The sequence below is a fragment of the Drosophila tropicalis genome, unplaced genomic scaffold (genome assembly GCF_018151085.1).
Source record: "Drosophila tropicalis isolate 14030-0801.00 unplaced genomic scaffold, ASM1815108v1 contig_1002, whole genome shotgun sequence".
Classification (NCBI taxonomy): Eukaryota; Metazoa; Arthropoda; class Insecta; order Diptera; family Drosophilidae; genus Drosophila; species Drosophila tropicalis.
In genome coordinates, this window is record NW_027172360.1 from 2621287 (window position 1) to 2637554 (window position 16268).

At 39.1% G+C, this 16268-nt stretch overlaps 1 protein-coding gene across 1 annotated transcript in view; it reads right to left on the minus strand.

Moving 5' to 3' along the window:
* The window catches only part of dpr21 (defective proboscis extension response 21), a 333010-nt gene that overhangs the window by 150839 nt on the left and 165903 nt on the right, over positions 1-16268 (minus strand). Inside the window, exon 4 of the mRNA XM_068285717.1 lies at positions 14855-14948. Coding sequence (XP_068141818.1) covers positions 14855-14948 — 94 coding nt within the window. The remainder of the gene's footprint in view (positions 1-14854; positions 14949-16268) is intronic.

Sequence of the window (16268 nt, forward strand, 5' to 3'; positions counted from 1 at the left end):
TAAAATATTAATTCCCAATCAGAAAATTAAACCGGGTGTTTATGTTGCAAACACTATTGCAACAGCCCAAAGTACTTTTGTCCGATTCTTAGATACCACAGATAAATGCCAAATGGTAGGCTTTAACAATATAAAATTTGAATCACTTGCGAACTACAATATAGTTCAAAATAACAAAGATATAAGAAAAGGATCTGTAATTCATGTTCGGCTTGACACAGAACCAATCACAACAAATAATTTTTATAAACAAAAATTAAGACTTAAGGATGATGAACCGGTATATGTAAAAAATTACCGGAATCCGCTTAGCCAAATAAAAGAAATCCAGCGACAAGTTGGAAAGTTAATCGAACAAGGTATTGTTGAACCGTCTGTTTCGCCTTATAATAGCCCACTCTTACTAGTCCCAAAGAAAACACTTTCGGGATCTAAAGAAAAAAACTGTCGATTAGTAATGTCGAGTAATTGACTATCGTCAAATAAACAAAAAATTGCTGTCAGATAAGTTTTCGCTCCCCAGAATTGATGATATTCTTGATCAATTGGGAAGAGCAAAATATTTTTCTTGCCTTGACTTAATGTCAGGTTTTCATCAAATTGAACTAGAAGAAAAATCAAGAGATATAACGTCTTTTTCAACGAGCAATGGGTCATATCGTTTCACGCGATTACCTAATTTCAGAGAATGATGACAATAGCAGTTGGAAGGCTTGAGCCTAGCCTTGTTATTGGTTGTTCTGAACAACATATGATTAAAAATTTAATAGACGTTTTTGAACTTTGCAGAAAAAACAATCTATAACTGCATCCAGAAAAATTCTCAGTTTTTATGCATGAGGTGACATTCCTAGGTCACAAATGCACAGATAAAGGAATCTTGCCAGACGACACAAAATTTGACGTCATCAAGAATTATCCAGTCCCACATGATGCAGATAGTGCTAGACGTTTCGTTGCATTTTGCAATTACTACAAACGTTTCATAAAAAATTACGCCGAATATTTCCGGCACATAACAAGATTATGTAAAAAGAATGTTCCATTCGAATGAACAGCAGAATGCGAAAATGCATTCCAATACTTAAAAGAAAAGCTCGTTCAACCTAATCTATTGCAGTACCCAGATTTTAGCAAAGAATTTTGCATAATCACAGATGCAAGCAAACAAGCATGTGGAGCAGATTTTACACAAAACGATAATGGACTCCAGCTTCCAGTTTCATATGCATCAAGAGCATTCACTAAAGTTGAAAGCAACAAGAGTACTACAGAACAAGAGCTAGCAGCAATACACTGGGCAATAACATATTTTCGCCTATATATATATCGAAAACATTTCACAGTGCGAACAGACTATAGACCATTAACATATTTGTTCTTCATGGTCAACCCGAGTTCAAAACTAACACGCATGCGGCTAGAATTGGAAGAGTACGACTTTACAGTAGAGTATTTGAGAAGTAAAGATAACTTTGTGCCAGACGCCCTATCAAGGATAACAATATCCGATCTAATTGACATGAAAAAAAGTCCTGAAAGTCACTACCAGGTACCAAAGTAGACAAAACAATTTCTGCGCAGAAAATAAGCAAGAACTATTGCCAAGGCAAAGTCTTGAAAAAGCTTCCAAGCCCAATGTATACGAAGTCATCACAAATGACGAGGTACGAAAAGTAGTGACCTTGCGAATAACTGATTCCTCGAACACATTCAAACATGGCAAGAAAGTTATAGCAAGAATTGACATTCGCGATATGTATACCAATGTAATTCTCGACTTAGGTCAGTTCTTCCAAAGGCTTGAAATGAAAGCCGGTATCCTTGAAATCAGCCAACTAAAAGTGGCACCGAGCGAAAAGATCTTTGAAATTATTTCAATAAATTCTTTTAAAAATATGGGCAATTCTATATTGAACACATTAAGAGTAGCGCTACTTCAGCCGGTGACCCTAATAGAAAATGAAAAAGAAGCAATACTGTCTACATACCATGATGGTCCAATTCAAGGAGGTCATACTGGTATTACTAGAACGCTGGCAAAAATCAAAAGACGCTACTATTGGAAAAATATGGGACGCCATATCAAAGAGTACATAAGTAGATGTCATAAATGCCGGGTATCAAAAACGACGACACATACGAAGACCTCCATGATAATAACAGAAACACCAGCAAAGGCTTTTGACAAAGTGATAGTGGACACAATAGGTCCGCTACCAAAATGAGATAATGAAAATGAGTATATTGTCACATTGATATGCGATCTGACAAAATACTTAAAAGCCATTCCAGTTGCTGCCAATAGTGCAAGTAATGTAGCTAAAGCTATTTTCGAAAATCTTATATTACAGTACGGTCCAATGACATGGGAACTGAGTATAAAAATCAGATTATAACAGATATATGCAAGTACATGAAGATTAAAAATCTAACATCTACAGCATACCACCACCAGACAATAGGGACAATAGAACGAAGTCATAGAACATTCAACGAATATATTCGTGTTACTACATATCAGCAGATAAGTCCGATTGGGATGTTTGGATACAATATTTCACTTATTGTTAGAACACAACACCCTCGGTAGTGCATGAATATTGTCCATACCAACTAGTTTGGAAGACTACCAAATCAGTTCATAGATTTTAACAAAATAGGTAAAATAGATCCAATTTACAATTTCGACGACTACTCTAAGGAAATAAAATTTAGAATAGAAATAGCATATAAAAGAGCTAGAATAATGTTAGAAAACCATAATTTAAAGAATAAGAAATACTACGACAAAAATACTTCAGATTACAAATAGGAGATAAAGTCTTTTTAAGAAAAGAAATAGGTCATAAACTAGATGCTTAATATATAGGGCCTTATAAGATAGTGAGTATAGAAGAAAATGATAATATAATAATTGCAAATGATAAAAATAAAAACCAGAAAGTTCATAAAAACAGGTTAAAACAATTTATAAAATAAAAATCGGAATGATCAACCGTAATAATAATAACAATTAAAAAAAAAATATATATAATAACGGTTTTTTTTATCTCTACAATTTAAAAAAAAAAATTTAAAAAAAAAAATATATATGTAAACATTAGGAGTATTTTAAATAAGCCCGCTCCTCGTCTCAGTGAATTTCCCCGATAACCGAATTTGGGCACACTAAAAGGGTATAATACGCTAAGGCTAAAATCCGGAAATATAAAATCAATCCCAAGGGATTAATTACTTTAAAAAGTAGAGAGTTTACAAATCAGGTGTGGAGTTTGCCCTAAAAAACGTATTTTCATGAAATACACCGAGAATATTAAATTAAACAAAACCGCATTGTTTGAGTTGCTAGCGGCCAAGGAAGTACCTTGCGACAAAGAAGCGTCAATTTACCAATTGCGAGCATTGGTAAAACAAGTCATGGCACAGAATCAGTCTGGAGAGAGTGATGTACCCGAAGAGCAGGCAGTCAGCCCAGCAGTGTCTGCAAATGTGCTTGCCGGACAACTTGTGGATGTTGGTCCGGAGCCTCTTATTGAGCAGCGTACACCGTAGTACGCCGGTACACCGGATCAAGTGGGTGCTAACCAGTCGCCGACGATGTCTCGTGAGACCTCTGTAGGACCAGACGCGAACGTGCATGTTCGTGAAAGCGCACAAGCGAGCGAAACCGACGAATTGTCTTCGATTCTTAGTAGCATCGAATTGTATACAGCACGTAAAAACCTGGCGGAGCTAAAAACACGTGTTATGGAGCTGGAGGAGAACTTAGGCGGACCGCAATATAATTGCCGCATGAACTTGAAAGATGTCGAAACTACTGTACCTAAATTCTCTGGTGATGGTGATCTGTCCATTCACGTATGGATTCGTGAGCTGGAGAAAGCAGCAAGAGTGTATGTACTGAGTGATGCCCAATGTTGGTCGTTGGGCAACCGACTGCTGGAGGGATCTGCTAAAGCATACATGACATATGAAAAGACTACAACCTGGAACGAGCTGAAGGATGCCCTTGTGAAGGTATTTGGCCTACAAATGACAAACTACGAGATTGCTAACCAGATGAGGAAGCGCTCAATTGGCAAAGGAGAGTCACTCTTGCAGTATTTCATCATTATGCGAAATATTGCTCAGCAGGGCAATTTTGAAGACACCGATGTGGTCAAATACATTGTTGACGGACTACAAGATCGAACCGGATTGTCAGCTCCTTTGTATTATTGTACTTCTCTGAATGAATTGCGAGAGAAGATGATGCGTTTTCAATCAGTTCAGCCACCAGCCAAAAACTACGTTCCTCAGGCTCGTCAGACTTCAGACCGTTTGCAGGCCATTACGCCTGCTGCAAAGGATAAGAGATGTTTCAATTGCCGCCAGATTGGTCACCTAATGTTTGACTGTCCACGCCCGGAGAGACCAAAAGGAAGTTGCTATCGGTGCTTCAAAGTGGGCCATCAGTACCGGAGTTGTCCAATGCGAACCCAGATCGCCGCTATGAGCTCTAGTGAAGACCCGGACACCATTGATGATAAGTCATTTATTCAATTAGTAAGTTTAAGAATATCTTGTAAAGAGGGATGCACTGATGTTAATAATATTTTTGCCCTATTAGATTCCGGAAGCCCAGTAAGTTTTGCCAGTAGAGCGTTGATGCCGCATTTAGATTGCGATAAATTAGTTAAAAGTTCTTTTCATGGACTGAGCGGTGGCTCTATTCTGACTTTTGGAACAGTCAAATGTTTAGTTCTGTTTTGCAAAAAATATTATGAAATTCAATTTTTAGTTATTCCCGATAATATTATGCCGACGCAACTACTTCTTGGTAGAGACGCCTTGAATAAAATAGGTCTTAAGTTCTCATTGATTGAAAATGTAAGAAAGTATGAAAAGAATTCTGCATCATTAAAGAGTACCATTGCTTTTGTTTACAAATCCTTCTGTGCATCCCTGTTTACTAAATATCCTAAGCATAATACCATTAGTAATAACACCACTGATCTAGATAGTAATTGTAATAACCCTAATGTAAACACGAATGCATCCCCGTTTCGAGAATGGCTAACAGAGTTGCAAACTGTTTGTGCAACGCTGTCAGATACCGGGAATACTACTGTTGGCAGTGAATTTGGATTAGGCGCGATGCGTGAGTGCCGAGACATTGTGCATGAGCATTACATTGACCGATTTTCAATTAATTACGGGTTGCCTAAATATATGATGAGAATATGTCTGACAGATACAACACCATTTCATAGTAGTCCTAGAAGGTTATCATATTATGAAAGAGGAATCGTTTCTAAAACGGTTAGTGAGTTGTTAGCCAATAATGTAATCCGACCAAGCAACTCCCCCTATGCGTCCGCCATCGTCCTAGTGCGAAAAAAGGATGGCAATATACGAATGTGCGTTGATTATCGAGGTTTAAATAAGAAGACTGTGAGGGATAATTTTCCGTTGCCTTTGATAGAAGATTGCCTAGAATACCTGGAGAGCAAGACCGTTTTCTCCGTCATAGATTTGAAAAGTGGCTTTTACCATGTAGGCATGGAAGAGGATTCAATTAAATACACAGCATTCGTTACACCCGATGGGCAGTTCGAATATCTGAGAATGCCTTTTGGTCTAAAGAACGGACCAGCTGTATTTCAGAGATTTATATCGAACATACTTAGTGATATGATTAGAGATCGAGAACTTGTAGTATATATGGACGACATTATTCTTGCCACCCGCACCGTAGATCAGCATCTTAAGTTGTTAGCAAAACTGTTAGATCGTTTTATTCAGTACAATTTAGAGCTCAATTTGAAGAAAAGCATTTTCCTACAGAAGAGCATAGATTATTTAGGATATGAAGTCAGTGAAAAGGGAATTTTACCAAATAATACACATTTAAAAGCTATTCAAGAATACCCAGAACCACTTAACAGCAAAGCGTTACACTCGTGCTTAGGCTTATTCTCTTATTTTCGCAAATTTGTTCCGAATTTCTCCAGCATAGCTAAACCGTTAACTGAGTTGCTTAAACAAGGTGGTCCATTTCCGATGAACAAAACCGCTAAAAATGTATTTCTTACATTAAGATCCGCCTTATCCAGTCCGCCCATATTAGCTATCTTTAACCCTAACTACGAAACTGAGTTGCATACTGACGCCAGTTCAAATGGTTTCGGTGCCTCTTTGATGCAAAGACAGACTGATGGCAAAATGCATCCAGTCTCTTATTATTCCCGAAAGGCGACAGCCGCCGAGTCCCGTTATCACAGTTTTGAGCTTGAAACTTTGGCCATAATATATGCCGTGCGCCGATTTCGCGTTTATTTAGAACACAGACCATTTTTGATCGTTACCGATTGTAATTCATTGGTCCAAACCTTGAGTAAAAAATCAATAAATCCCCGCATTGCGCGGTGGTCGTTGGAATTGGAAAACTTTGATTATACCATTGCTCACAGACCCGGTTCAAACATGGGCCATGTAGATGCATTAAGTCGGCAAACCGAGTTGTTAGAGAATATTGTAGAAGGTGATTTTGATCCTTGCGATTTATTAGTGAAGAGAGACCAGAATGCCCCAATTGAACCTTGTGAACCGCATATTACTTTTGAGGAAAGTTGCGTAAAACCGTGTGAGATAGACCCGTGTGAGATAAAACCGTTTGAGACAAAACCGTGTGAGATAGACCTGTGTGAGAAAAACCCGTGTGAGAAAAACCCGTGTAAGATAGACCCGTTTGAGAAAAACCCGTGTAAGATAGACCCGTTTGAGAAAAACCCGTGTAAGATAGACCCGTGTGAGATAAACCCGTGTAAAATAGAACCATGTGCTCCTTTAGGGAAGAATTATTTAGGACCGTTCGGGACAAACCCGTGTGTTCATTTAGCGAAGAGTTGTTTCAGACCGTGTGAGCTATGTTTAGAAAGAAGTCGGCTAAAACTGGTTAAGAATAAACCTTGCGTTTCTTTAAATGAAAGTTCTGTTGATCCGAGATTGAGTAACCAAATCGAAAGAAGTGACCAGCTCGATCGAAATGAGTCGACAAACCTGGTTGGTGTAGTGGGTGCGTCTCCGCAAGATGTTGATTTATTATTGCAGTCAGAACAAATAAGAGATCCGGATATCCGTAAACTAAGAGAAAAGTTAGAAAAATCCAATGATGTTGGATTTGAGTTAATAGATGGTATAGTGTACAAAAGAAATGCTAAGGAAAGACTGTGTTTGTATGCACCGGCTCGCATGCAAGGGGAATTAATAAGAAGGTGTCACGAGAAACTAGGTCATTTAGGCGTTGAGAAATGTGTAAACAATTTGAAAGAAAAGTACTGGTTCCCATTAATGAATCCAAAGGTTGAGTCGTTTATAAAAGATTGTCTGCCGTGTATTCTACATAGTGTTCCAAGAACTATACATAATAGAACCTTGCATAGTATTCCGAAAAGTCCGATTCCATTTGATACTATCCATGTTGACCACTTAGGTCCCTTACCGAGTGTTACATCAAAAAGAAAGCACCTTTTGGTAGTGATTGACGCATTTATAAAGTTTGTCAAATTGTATCCCGTAAATTCCACTAGTACCAAAGAAGTAACCGCCGCGTTAGAAAAATATTTTGATTATTATAGCCGACCAAGAAGAGTTATATCCGACAGAGGTACGTGTTTTACGTCGTTTGAGTTTGCTGAGTTTGTAGAAAATCGAAATATTGACCACATTAAAGTAGCGACTGCTGCCCCTCAAGCCAATGGGCAGGTCGAACGTGTGAACCGTGTGTTGACCCCAATGTTGGGAAAGCTGTCAGAACCTTTAGCCCAAGCCGATTGGTATAAATTAGTTAATCGTGTCGAGTTCGCTATTAATAACTCAGTGCAGTGTAGTACCGGTAAAACTCCGTCAATGTTGTTGTTTGGTTGCGATCAGCGAGGCCCCTTAGTAGACGAATTAACCGAGTATCTTGACGAGAAATTTAGTTCAGAAAACCCCTGTAACCTTGAGGCCACTAGGCAAGAGGCAAGTACGAAAATTCAATTATCGCAGGAGCGCAATGAAAAGCGGTACGCCTTAAGGCATAGGGCACCATTATCCTATAGAGTCAATGATTTTGTTGCCATTCGCAATGTAGATGTCACTCCCGGGTCGTGCAAAAAGTTCGCTCCTAAATACCGTGGTCCTTATAAAATAAATCGAGTTCTTCCAAATGACCGTTACGAAGTCTCTGATATTGACGATTGTCAACTTACTCAATTGCCCTACAAAGGTATCTTAGAATCAGCCCGACTCAAGCCGTGGATGCATGCGTGTGATAAAACTGTGAGTTTCTGTTTGTAATATGTATCTGATAAGCAGTATTTATATGTATATTGTATGTATTGTATATATGTATATTGTATGTTTTATGTTTGTTGAATTGTATGATCGAGGTCGATCAAATGTCAGGATTGGCAGAATGTAAACATTAGGAGTATTTTAAATAAGCCCGCTCCTCGTCTCAGTGAATTTCCCCGATAACCGAATTTGGGCACACTAAAAGGGTATAATACGCTAAGGCGGGGTACGGGCACACTCTCTTGAATATAGTGAATAAGACCGCATGTGCACTTAATTTGAAAATAAATAAAATCCGGAAATATAAAATCAATCCCAAGGGATTAATTACTTTAAAAAGTAGAGAGTTTACATATATATATTTTATAATTTTCATTATAATTAAGTAATTTTACAAAAAAAAAAAGGAAACACAAAAAATTAAAAGAAGACATTTAATTTAATTAAATAACTACGTATAAATGCTACGATAATTTTAAAACGAGGGTGCCGTAGTATGTTCAGTAATGAAATAATAATACCCGACGCAATGTAGAGTATTCTACATATAAAAGCGTCATATGCTGAAGAAATGATATGGGATACTACATGTTCACATAGTGACACTTTGTCGCTATGCATAAACAAGGCGAGCGCATAATACATATATACAAATGTAATGCGACCCCACTTATGTGTGGCTGACCACCAGCGTGGGATCTGAACCGTCAGCATATTCTCTAAGCCTTATGCGCCTGCCAAATATATATGCCATATACATATACATACATATATACATACATACATAGATAGCAGAACTTATATACTTAAGAATTCTTAGGCTAAGCACAAGAACATTTTTTAAATAAAATTCATTCGGTTTTTACCGTCAAGAATAAACACAACGATTAATTGTTTTATTTTTACAGAATCAAGCCTACTATGGTGCTTTGAGAATTGTCAGGTGTCAGTGCATTGTGTAGTTTAGAACACTGCCATGCAGCGTTTACAGACTGAAACCTGACTAATAAGTCAAAGCCTACTAGTTAGTTCCAATGTATTGACAGGTGCGTCAAATGTAGCCTTGGTTGAGCATCTAAGCAACCTTAGCAACTAATGTTGAGAGCTGTCTTCAGGTCAGGTCCTATATAAAGGGGGGCCTCGGGATAGAGAGCTCAGTGTACAAACTCCCCGGGAAATAGCCGTACAGTTCAAAAATACAAGTGAAAAAGTGAAAGTAGTGCAAAGTAAAAAAAAACCGTAAAAAGACAATGAGTGATTTAAATAAAACAGTCTACGCCCCGACATACATAATCATATTTAAATTTAAAAAAAAAAAATATTTCAAAAAAATTTGGTCTAAAAAAGAGACCTTGTTTGCAAAAATTGTGTAGGGCTCGCAGTCGCCTCAGAGACGCCTATTTACAATCATATTCAAGTCAAACATTATTTACGGAAATCTATTTTTTTTTTTATTTTATTATTTGGTTGATCACAAAACGCTGAAACAGAAATTACATCAAGAAATCAGAGTATCAATTGACTACCATCACCCCATAGTTCGCAAAAACTTGGTTAAAAGTCGCTGAATTTTTTTTTTTTTTGTTAACTTTTAATATATATTTGTTGAATCTACTCTTAAATAAGAGCCTAACAACAAGTTTGAGATATTTTTCTTAATCTAGTACTTAAGATAAATCCTGGGGATATTGCAGGCGGCCCGAATCACTTGTTATTGGGTTGGTCTGTCATTTCTTTTAAGACGAGTTCTATTATTAGTTCGCGTAAGGAAATTGGCAAGAACATTTGGGTGTGCATCCAGTTTCGCAGAATACTTTAGTTGTTGACTACCTATTTCAGATTTTACGCTAGGTATATTTAAATCATTTTGAATGTTGTCGTTCCGTATGTACCACGGGGCCCCCGTGATTGATCTTAAAATTTTTGACTGCGCTCTTTGTATAATATCGACATTGCTGGTACTTGCCTTCCCCCATAGTACGGCTCCGTAAGTCCAGATGGGTTTCAGTACGGAGTTGTATAGGAGGACTTTATATTCCAGACGTAAGGGGGACCGAGCGTTGATGATCCAATGTAGACTACTCGCTTTCAGTTTAAGCTGTGACTTTTTTGCTTCTAAGTGCTTGCGCCAAGTTAGTCTTCGGTCTAGGTGAATGCCAAGGTAAGTGACATCCACGGCTTGAGGAACTGGTACGTTGTTTAGCATTAGAGCTGGACAGTTTCTTCTGTTTGCATTTCTGCTTGTTGACCCGGATACGCCAGGTTGCTAGCCATTCCTCTACCACCTTGAGGTGTTCCTCTAATTTTGCAGAGGCTTGTATTGGGCATTTGGATCTGCTGAGGATTGCCGTGTCATCGGCAAAAGTGGACGTTGTAAGTCCTAGACTCGTTGGTAAGTCTGCAGTGTACAGTAGGTAGAGCAATGGGCCGAGTACACTGCCTTGCGGTACACCAGCTTTGATTTCAAAATCAGCCGAAACGGAGCCATCACATCTTACAGCGAATTGCCTATTGTAAAGGTAAGATTCCATGAGTTTGTGGGTGTACTGTCGCAGTTTTTGCCGGATTTTGAACATCAGACCCTCCAGCCAAACTCTATCGAGTTTGGAGTTCCGAGTACTCACTATCCGTTAGCGTGCTCGAAGGGGGAAGTACAGATGAGTTTGATGTTGGATTTGGCTGGAAAACCATTTTAAGATGTGTGGCAAATACGGATGCCCTCTCTTCGTCACTGCGGGCCCATCCACCGGTTGGACTCCTTATCGGTGAAATTGTCTCTGTAGGAGCGCTTAAAGTTGGGTGGGCTTTCCACAGAGGATGTTTGGTGCTGGTTGGGCTGAGCTTTTCTATGTATTTTCTTTTTCGATTAGCATGCCTTAGACGAAGTTTTGCTGCTGGTGAGCGAGTAATCTGCCATTCTCTTCTTAGACGTCGTTTTTCCGTTACTAATTGTTCTATCCGCCGGTTCGTAGGCCTGTCAACAGGTTTAGTGTAAGAAGAGGCAGGTGGAGTAGATGCTCTTGCTGCAGCTGCCATCATAGACTCAAGTGCAGAGACGCACATATCAATGTCCTCTGCAGCATCCAGTTTCGGCGAACAGTCAATGTGGGCACCCATGTACATTTTAAATTTAAACCAATTTGTTTTGTTGTTTGTAAGCCTATATGGGCGATCAAGTACTTGAGGTCTTGTTAATAGTGTGAATAGCACTGGAGAGTGATCGGAAGTTAAATCTAGCAGTGTATCCACAGTAATCCGATTACGTGGTATCCTCGTGGTTACTGCGAAATCATCAAGTCAGGCACTTTCTGTGGATCTGTGGGCCAATAAGTAGGCCTACCCGGTGAGACGCAATCCATCTTATTGAGAGGGTTGACTATTGTGTTGTTCAACTGCTTGCCTTTAGGATTTACCACGCGAGATCCCCAGTGCGTATGTTTGGCGTTATAGTCCCCTGCTGCAATGAAGCGATCTCCGAGTGTGTTAAAGAAATCGGTAAATTCCTTGCCGCAGCTGATTTGGACGGTTATAGCAGTTGCTTGTAGGTGCTGTGTTTCAAATCTGTTGAGGAACGAGTGTTTTATACGGTTTCTGATCTAACAGCCTTGGCGAAGAATACCTCCGGTGTAGTTTTAGAGGCGTTGACGGTGACTTTTGGTCCAGCTGGGGGTTTTCGCCCGTTTAGGTGAGATTTAAGATCCTTAAAGACAGGACATCCTCTGTAGTTGGCCGTGTGGTTCCCTCCACAGTTACTGCATAGTCTTAGTGCGACATTCTTTCTGTCCTTGGTGCAAATGCCATTTTTATGATGTTCGCCACAGCCAACACACACTGACCTGAGATTTCAGTTGTTAGAGGTGTGGTTGTATTCCTTGCAGTTTTTACACTGCGGTGGTTGGTGTCTCTTATGGGGCTCCTCTACGGTGATTCTTCTGTGCAATAGGAGCTGTAGGTTGTAGATTGGGTGCACTTATTTAGCTTCGACCACTTTGCATCTGGTTGGAGCTCGATTTTAAAGAGCGGCTGTGCGACTTTGTTCCTGTTGATGATGTTGACAACGGATTTGACCGCAAACCCTTTTTCGACCAACGCGTCTGCTATTTCTTGAGTAGGGACTGATGGCTGAATCCCCGTCAACACAACCTGGAGCCTTTTACTGCTTTTTAGTTGGTAGGTATAGAAGTTGATGTTAGCATTACGGAGGTACTTTTCGATGATGCGGAAATTGTCCTCAGTTTGGGTTTGACATTTAATTTCTTTAATGTTACCCCTATTGAGAGGGGTTACAACAAAGTTATTTGCCCCTACTGTTTCTACTAGCTTCGAAATCAGGGCGCTGCAGTTGGCTCCACGGATGTATAAAGGGGGTGGTCAAGCCGATTTGACTTTATCTACAGCGCCGGCTTGATCATCTTGCTGATCGGCAAGAATTTTAAAACGATTCCCGCTAAGGGGTGCTACTTGTTCATTTGGTTTGGTTATTTTCGGCGTATTGCCACTTTTTTTGTTTTGCGGGCTTAGCTTCCGCTTAGTTCTTTCAATATATCTATCCATTCCAGTTTGGACAGAAGTCGTTGGGTTTACTATTGTGGCTGACTCAGGGCGACTTGTCATTGACGGCTTGAGGCAGGTCAATACTTCGGCAGACGTTGCAGTAGTTGCTGTCAACGAGCTGACGGTGCTGGTCGGTGCAATCGGTGTCCCAGTTATCGTTATTGATGGAGAAGCACACTGCTCTCTCCACGGTAAGTTGCTTTTGATTGCTGAGTGGCTGGCACTTTCGGTGTTATTGCTTACGTTAGCATTCAGTGGGGTCGGCGACACCACCGAAAAGTACGAGTTGTTGCGTTGGACCGAGAGTCGACGCTCACGTTGTTGTTGTACAATTAGTTCTTGTAGCTGTTGCTGTTGGGGATCGAGAGAGCTTGGGCCCGAATTGGTGGACATGGCTTTTGTAAAAATTACGCAATTTGTTGTTGCAACTTCGTATTTATTGCTATTAGAGCAATCTAATAGCAATATGATTGTAAATAGGCGTCTCTGAGGCGACTGAGAGCCCTACACAAATTTTTGCAAACGCTGTCTTTTTTTTTACACTCAATTTTTGCGGAGTGCATTAAAAAACACGTCTGTACACGGCGGCAGTTAAATTATAATGATCATCGCTGAATTGATGGTGATAAGGGATAAGGGAAAAGGGATAAAAACCAAGCTTTATTTGGCTCAGCAGCGGCAAAAGGTTGGATAGGCCACTCGCCTTTAAAGCCTTGCCGTACAAAAAAATCCGGTTCACCGAAGGAAAATGAGACACTTTTGACCGCACCGTAAGCCTTAACACAAAAACGTTGTGGCACTGCCGGTGGTTAGTTGGCGGTGTCTTTCCAATGTCCAAATGCCAATTCCAGAATGCTACAACAACCCGAAATTCGGCTACACGTGCTCCGGCACTAGAAATATTTGAAAACTCGCCGGTTTTCCAGAAAATAATCCTCACAAACAAAAGCTATGTATCAGCAATATTGGTCAGAAAACGGAAGGCGGGGTAAAATTTTTAAATAACCTACGTACCTGCTATAATTTATAACCAAAGATTTGGGACACAGTTTTTTTTTCCACAACTTTTCTTCTCAGTATTAAAATGAAATCAAGCCTAGCAAAAAAAAAAAAAACAAAGTGCGTTGCCACCTGAAGAAAAACGATAGATCACTTATCACTATCCCCATATTATGCGTTTATCGATTGATCGATACCAATATTTTTATTTTTTGATTGATCGATATTGGCAAAGTGGCGCGTAAAGTCGTTTAGTTTAAAAATTTGAAAGTTTAAACTAGCGCATGCTACATATCTGCTGCGGAATCCTGGACTCTCAAGTGGGTGGAGATGTTTTCTCTTAATTTGTCACACGAACTTTTTAGTCTCTTTGTTTTGTTTCTGTCACCTTCACTGTAGAAGCTTTTTTTCTTCCTATTTTTCCAAAAAAAAATTTTAGATATCCTAATATTCAAAATTTTCTTCGGGACCGGAATCGCTCTCCGAATTATTCCGGGTATTATTTTTTGCCAAATTTCCTGTTAGAAACTAGCAAAGGAGTCAGCACCATCGATAACAGCACTATCGTTAATTGGCATATAATAAAGATTACAACTGATATAGTCATCTTTAAAACTGACTTCTTTGATTACTTGATTACTGAACCCACATTATCTTTGTATTCTTCTGAAACAACACGTTTTTAAATACCAATCATCGGAATAAGAATACAGATCTGGACTACACCACATCACATATACACATACATACATATATCGGATAGAAAAAGCTTTACGGATGTTGCACACATTTGTCTACTTTTAAATACCAATTTACCATAGAGGTGCATAGATGAAAATTTTTAGTTTTTTTATGATGGAGTTTGTTGGTATTTAATTTCAAATTGTAAATGGGACAAATAATTTCAAAGTCGATTGTTAAACTTATAAGTTAATCATTATCACATTAGAGGTAAAACTAAAATAAGAATTTTACGTACCTACAACAGAAAATATCATGGTATACCCAACTGGTGGTGTAGTCGACACTTGACATTCATAAACCCCTGTGTCTCTTATTTGGGGAAATTTGATCTAAAATAAAAAAAAGAGACATTATAAAGTCTTTGACTTTGCGATTGTTAGAAAAGGATTTGTTCAATGAACGACGTTAGTATTTCTTGAATTAATTAAATGTTTATTTATTTATATATAAATAAGCACTAGCACATAAACCAGTGGCTCAAGGTTGTCACAACCAAGACATAAATTGGGTGGACTTCGGAGTGAGATTACAAAGGTAGAGATGGGGGCCAAAGACACAGCGATGCACACCCGATGTAACTACAATTGGTATCTGATCTTACTAGGAATAATGCATTTCTTTTATAGTAAAAATAGAGAGCTCACCAGTGCATAGTTCGACATAGTGTTAGGTCAGCAAAATACGTCTTTATTGATAAGCTAACCATAGCAGCTTAATTAACTAGGTCTTTATTGTTACTGCTGACCATATCAGATCTACTTGTGACTGATGAGCCATCGATATCTGTAATCGTGTTACATACTTATTTTGACATACATTTTCAGTTGTTCTATATTATAATTGTTTTAATGTTATATTATTTTATATAATCTAAACACCAACATACTCCCGGCCCTTGAACACTTGTTCAACGTTATCCATCGTTGACCGCAAAATTGCTGGGGGCTGGGGTTGTTGCAGCAGGAGTCGGTATCCTCCCGGTTGTCTGAGCTGAAATATTGTGCCTTGGGGGTTGGGAGCATCTCCTTATTTCGTATAACATCACAAGAATCAATGGTATTGTTAGCGCTACGTAGGAGACGATAACATGGTGTGCCGACTGGCTGGGCTCTTCTGGTAACTTTCCGATTTTTGCTTAGTTTCCAGTTTCCTTGAATGTTGCTTAGTTCGTCGTAGATTAGCTGCATCTTCGTGAATTGTGTTGTTGTTGGCGCTTCTTTTGTTGGGCCAATGGTGAATTTCATTGTGTCTGACGTAGCTATACGGTGACCTGTTATTCGGATCGCCAAACTCCTTGCTGTACACAACGGGTCTAGAGTTAACAATCCAGTCTTCCTAAAAGTGACACCTTTTATATTATCGTCACAGGTCACTGCGAGTTCAATTGGTCTAGTGGTGGCAAAAATCAACTGATTTTTGTGATACATGTCGTACCACACGAATGATCTGTTTGTGTGTTGTATCTGACAACTTGATGATTTTGTGTTTTTAAATAGCTGGAACTCACAGTTGCTATTAGCCGTAAACGTCGTTTGTTTATCAAAACAAATATATTGCTCGTTGTTGAGCTGATGGCATTGTTCCAAATCTGCTATTGAGAGCCCAATGTATTGATTCTGTTCTTTGTTGACAGCAATAATGGGAATTTT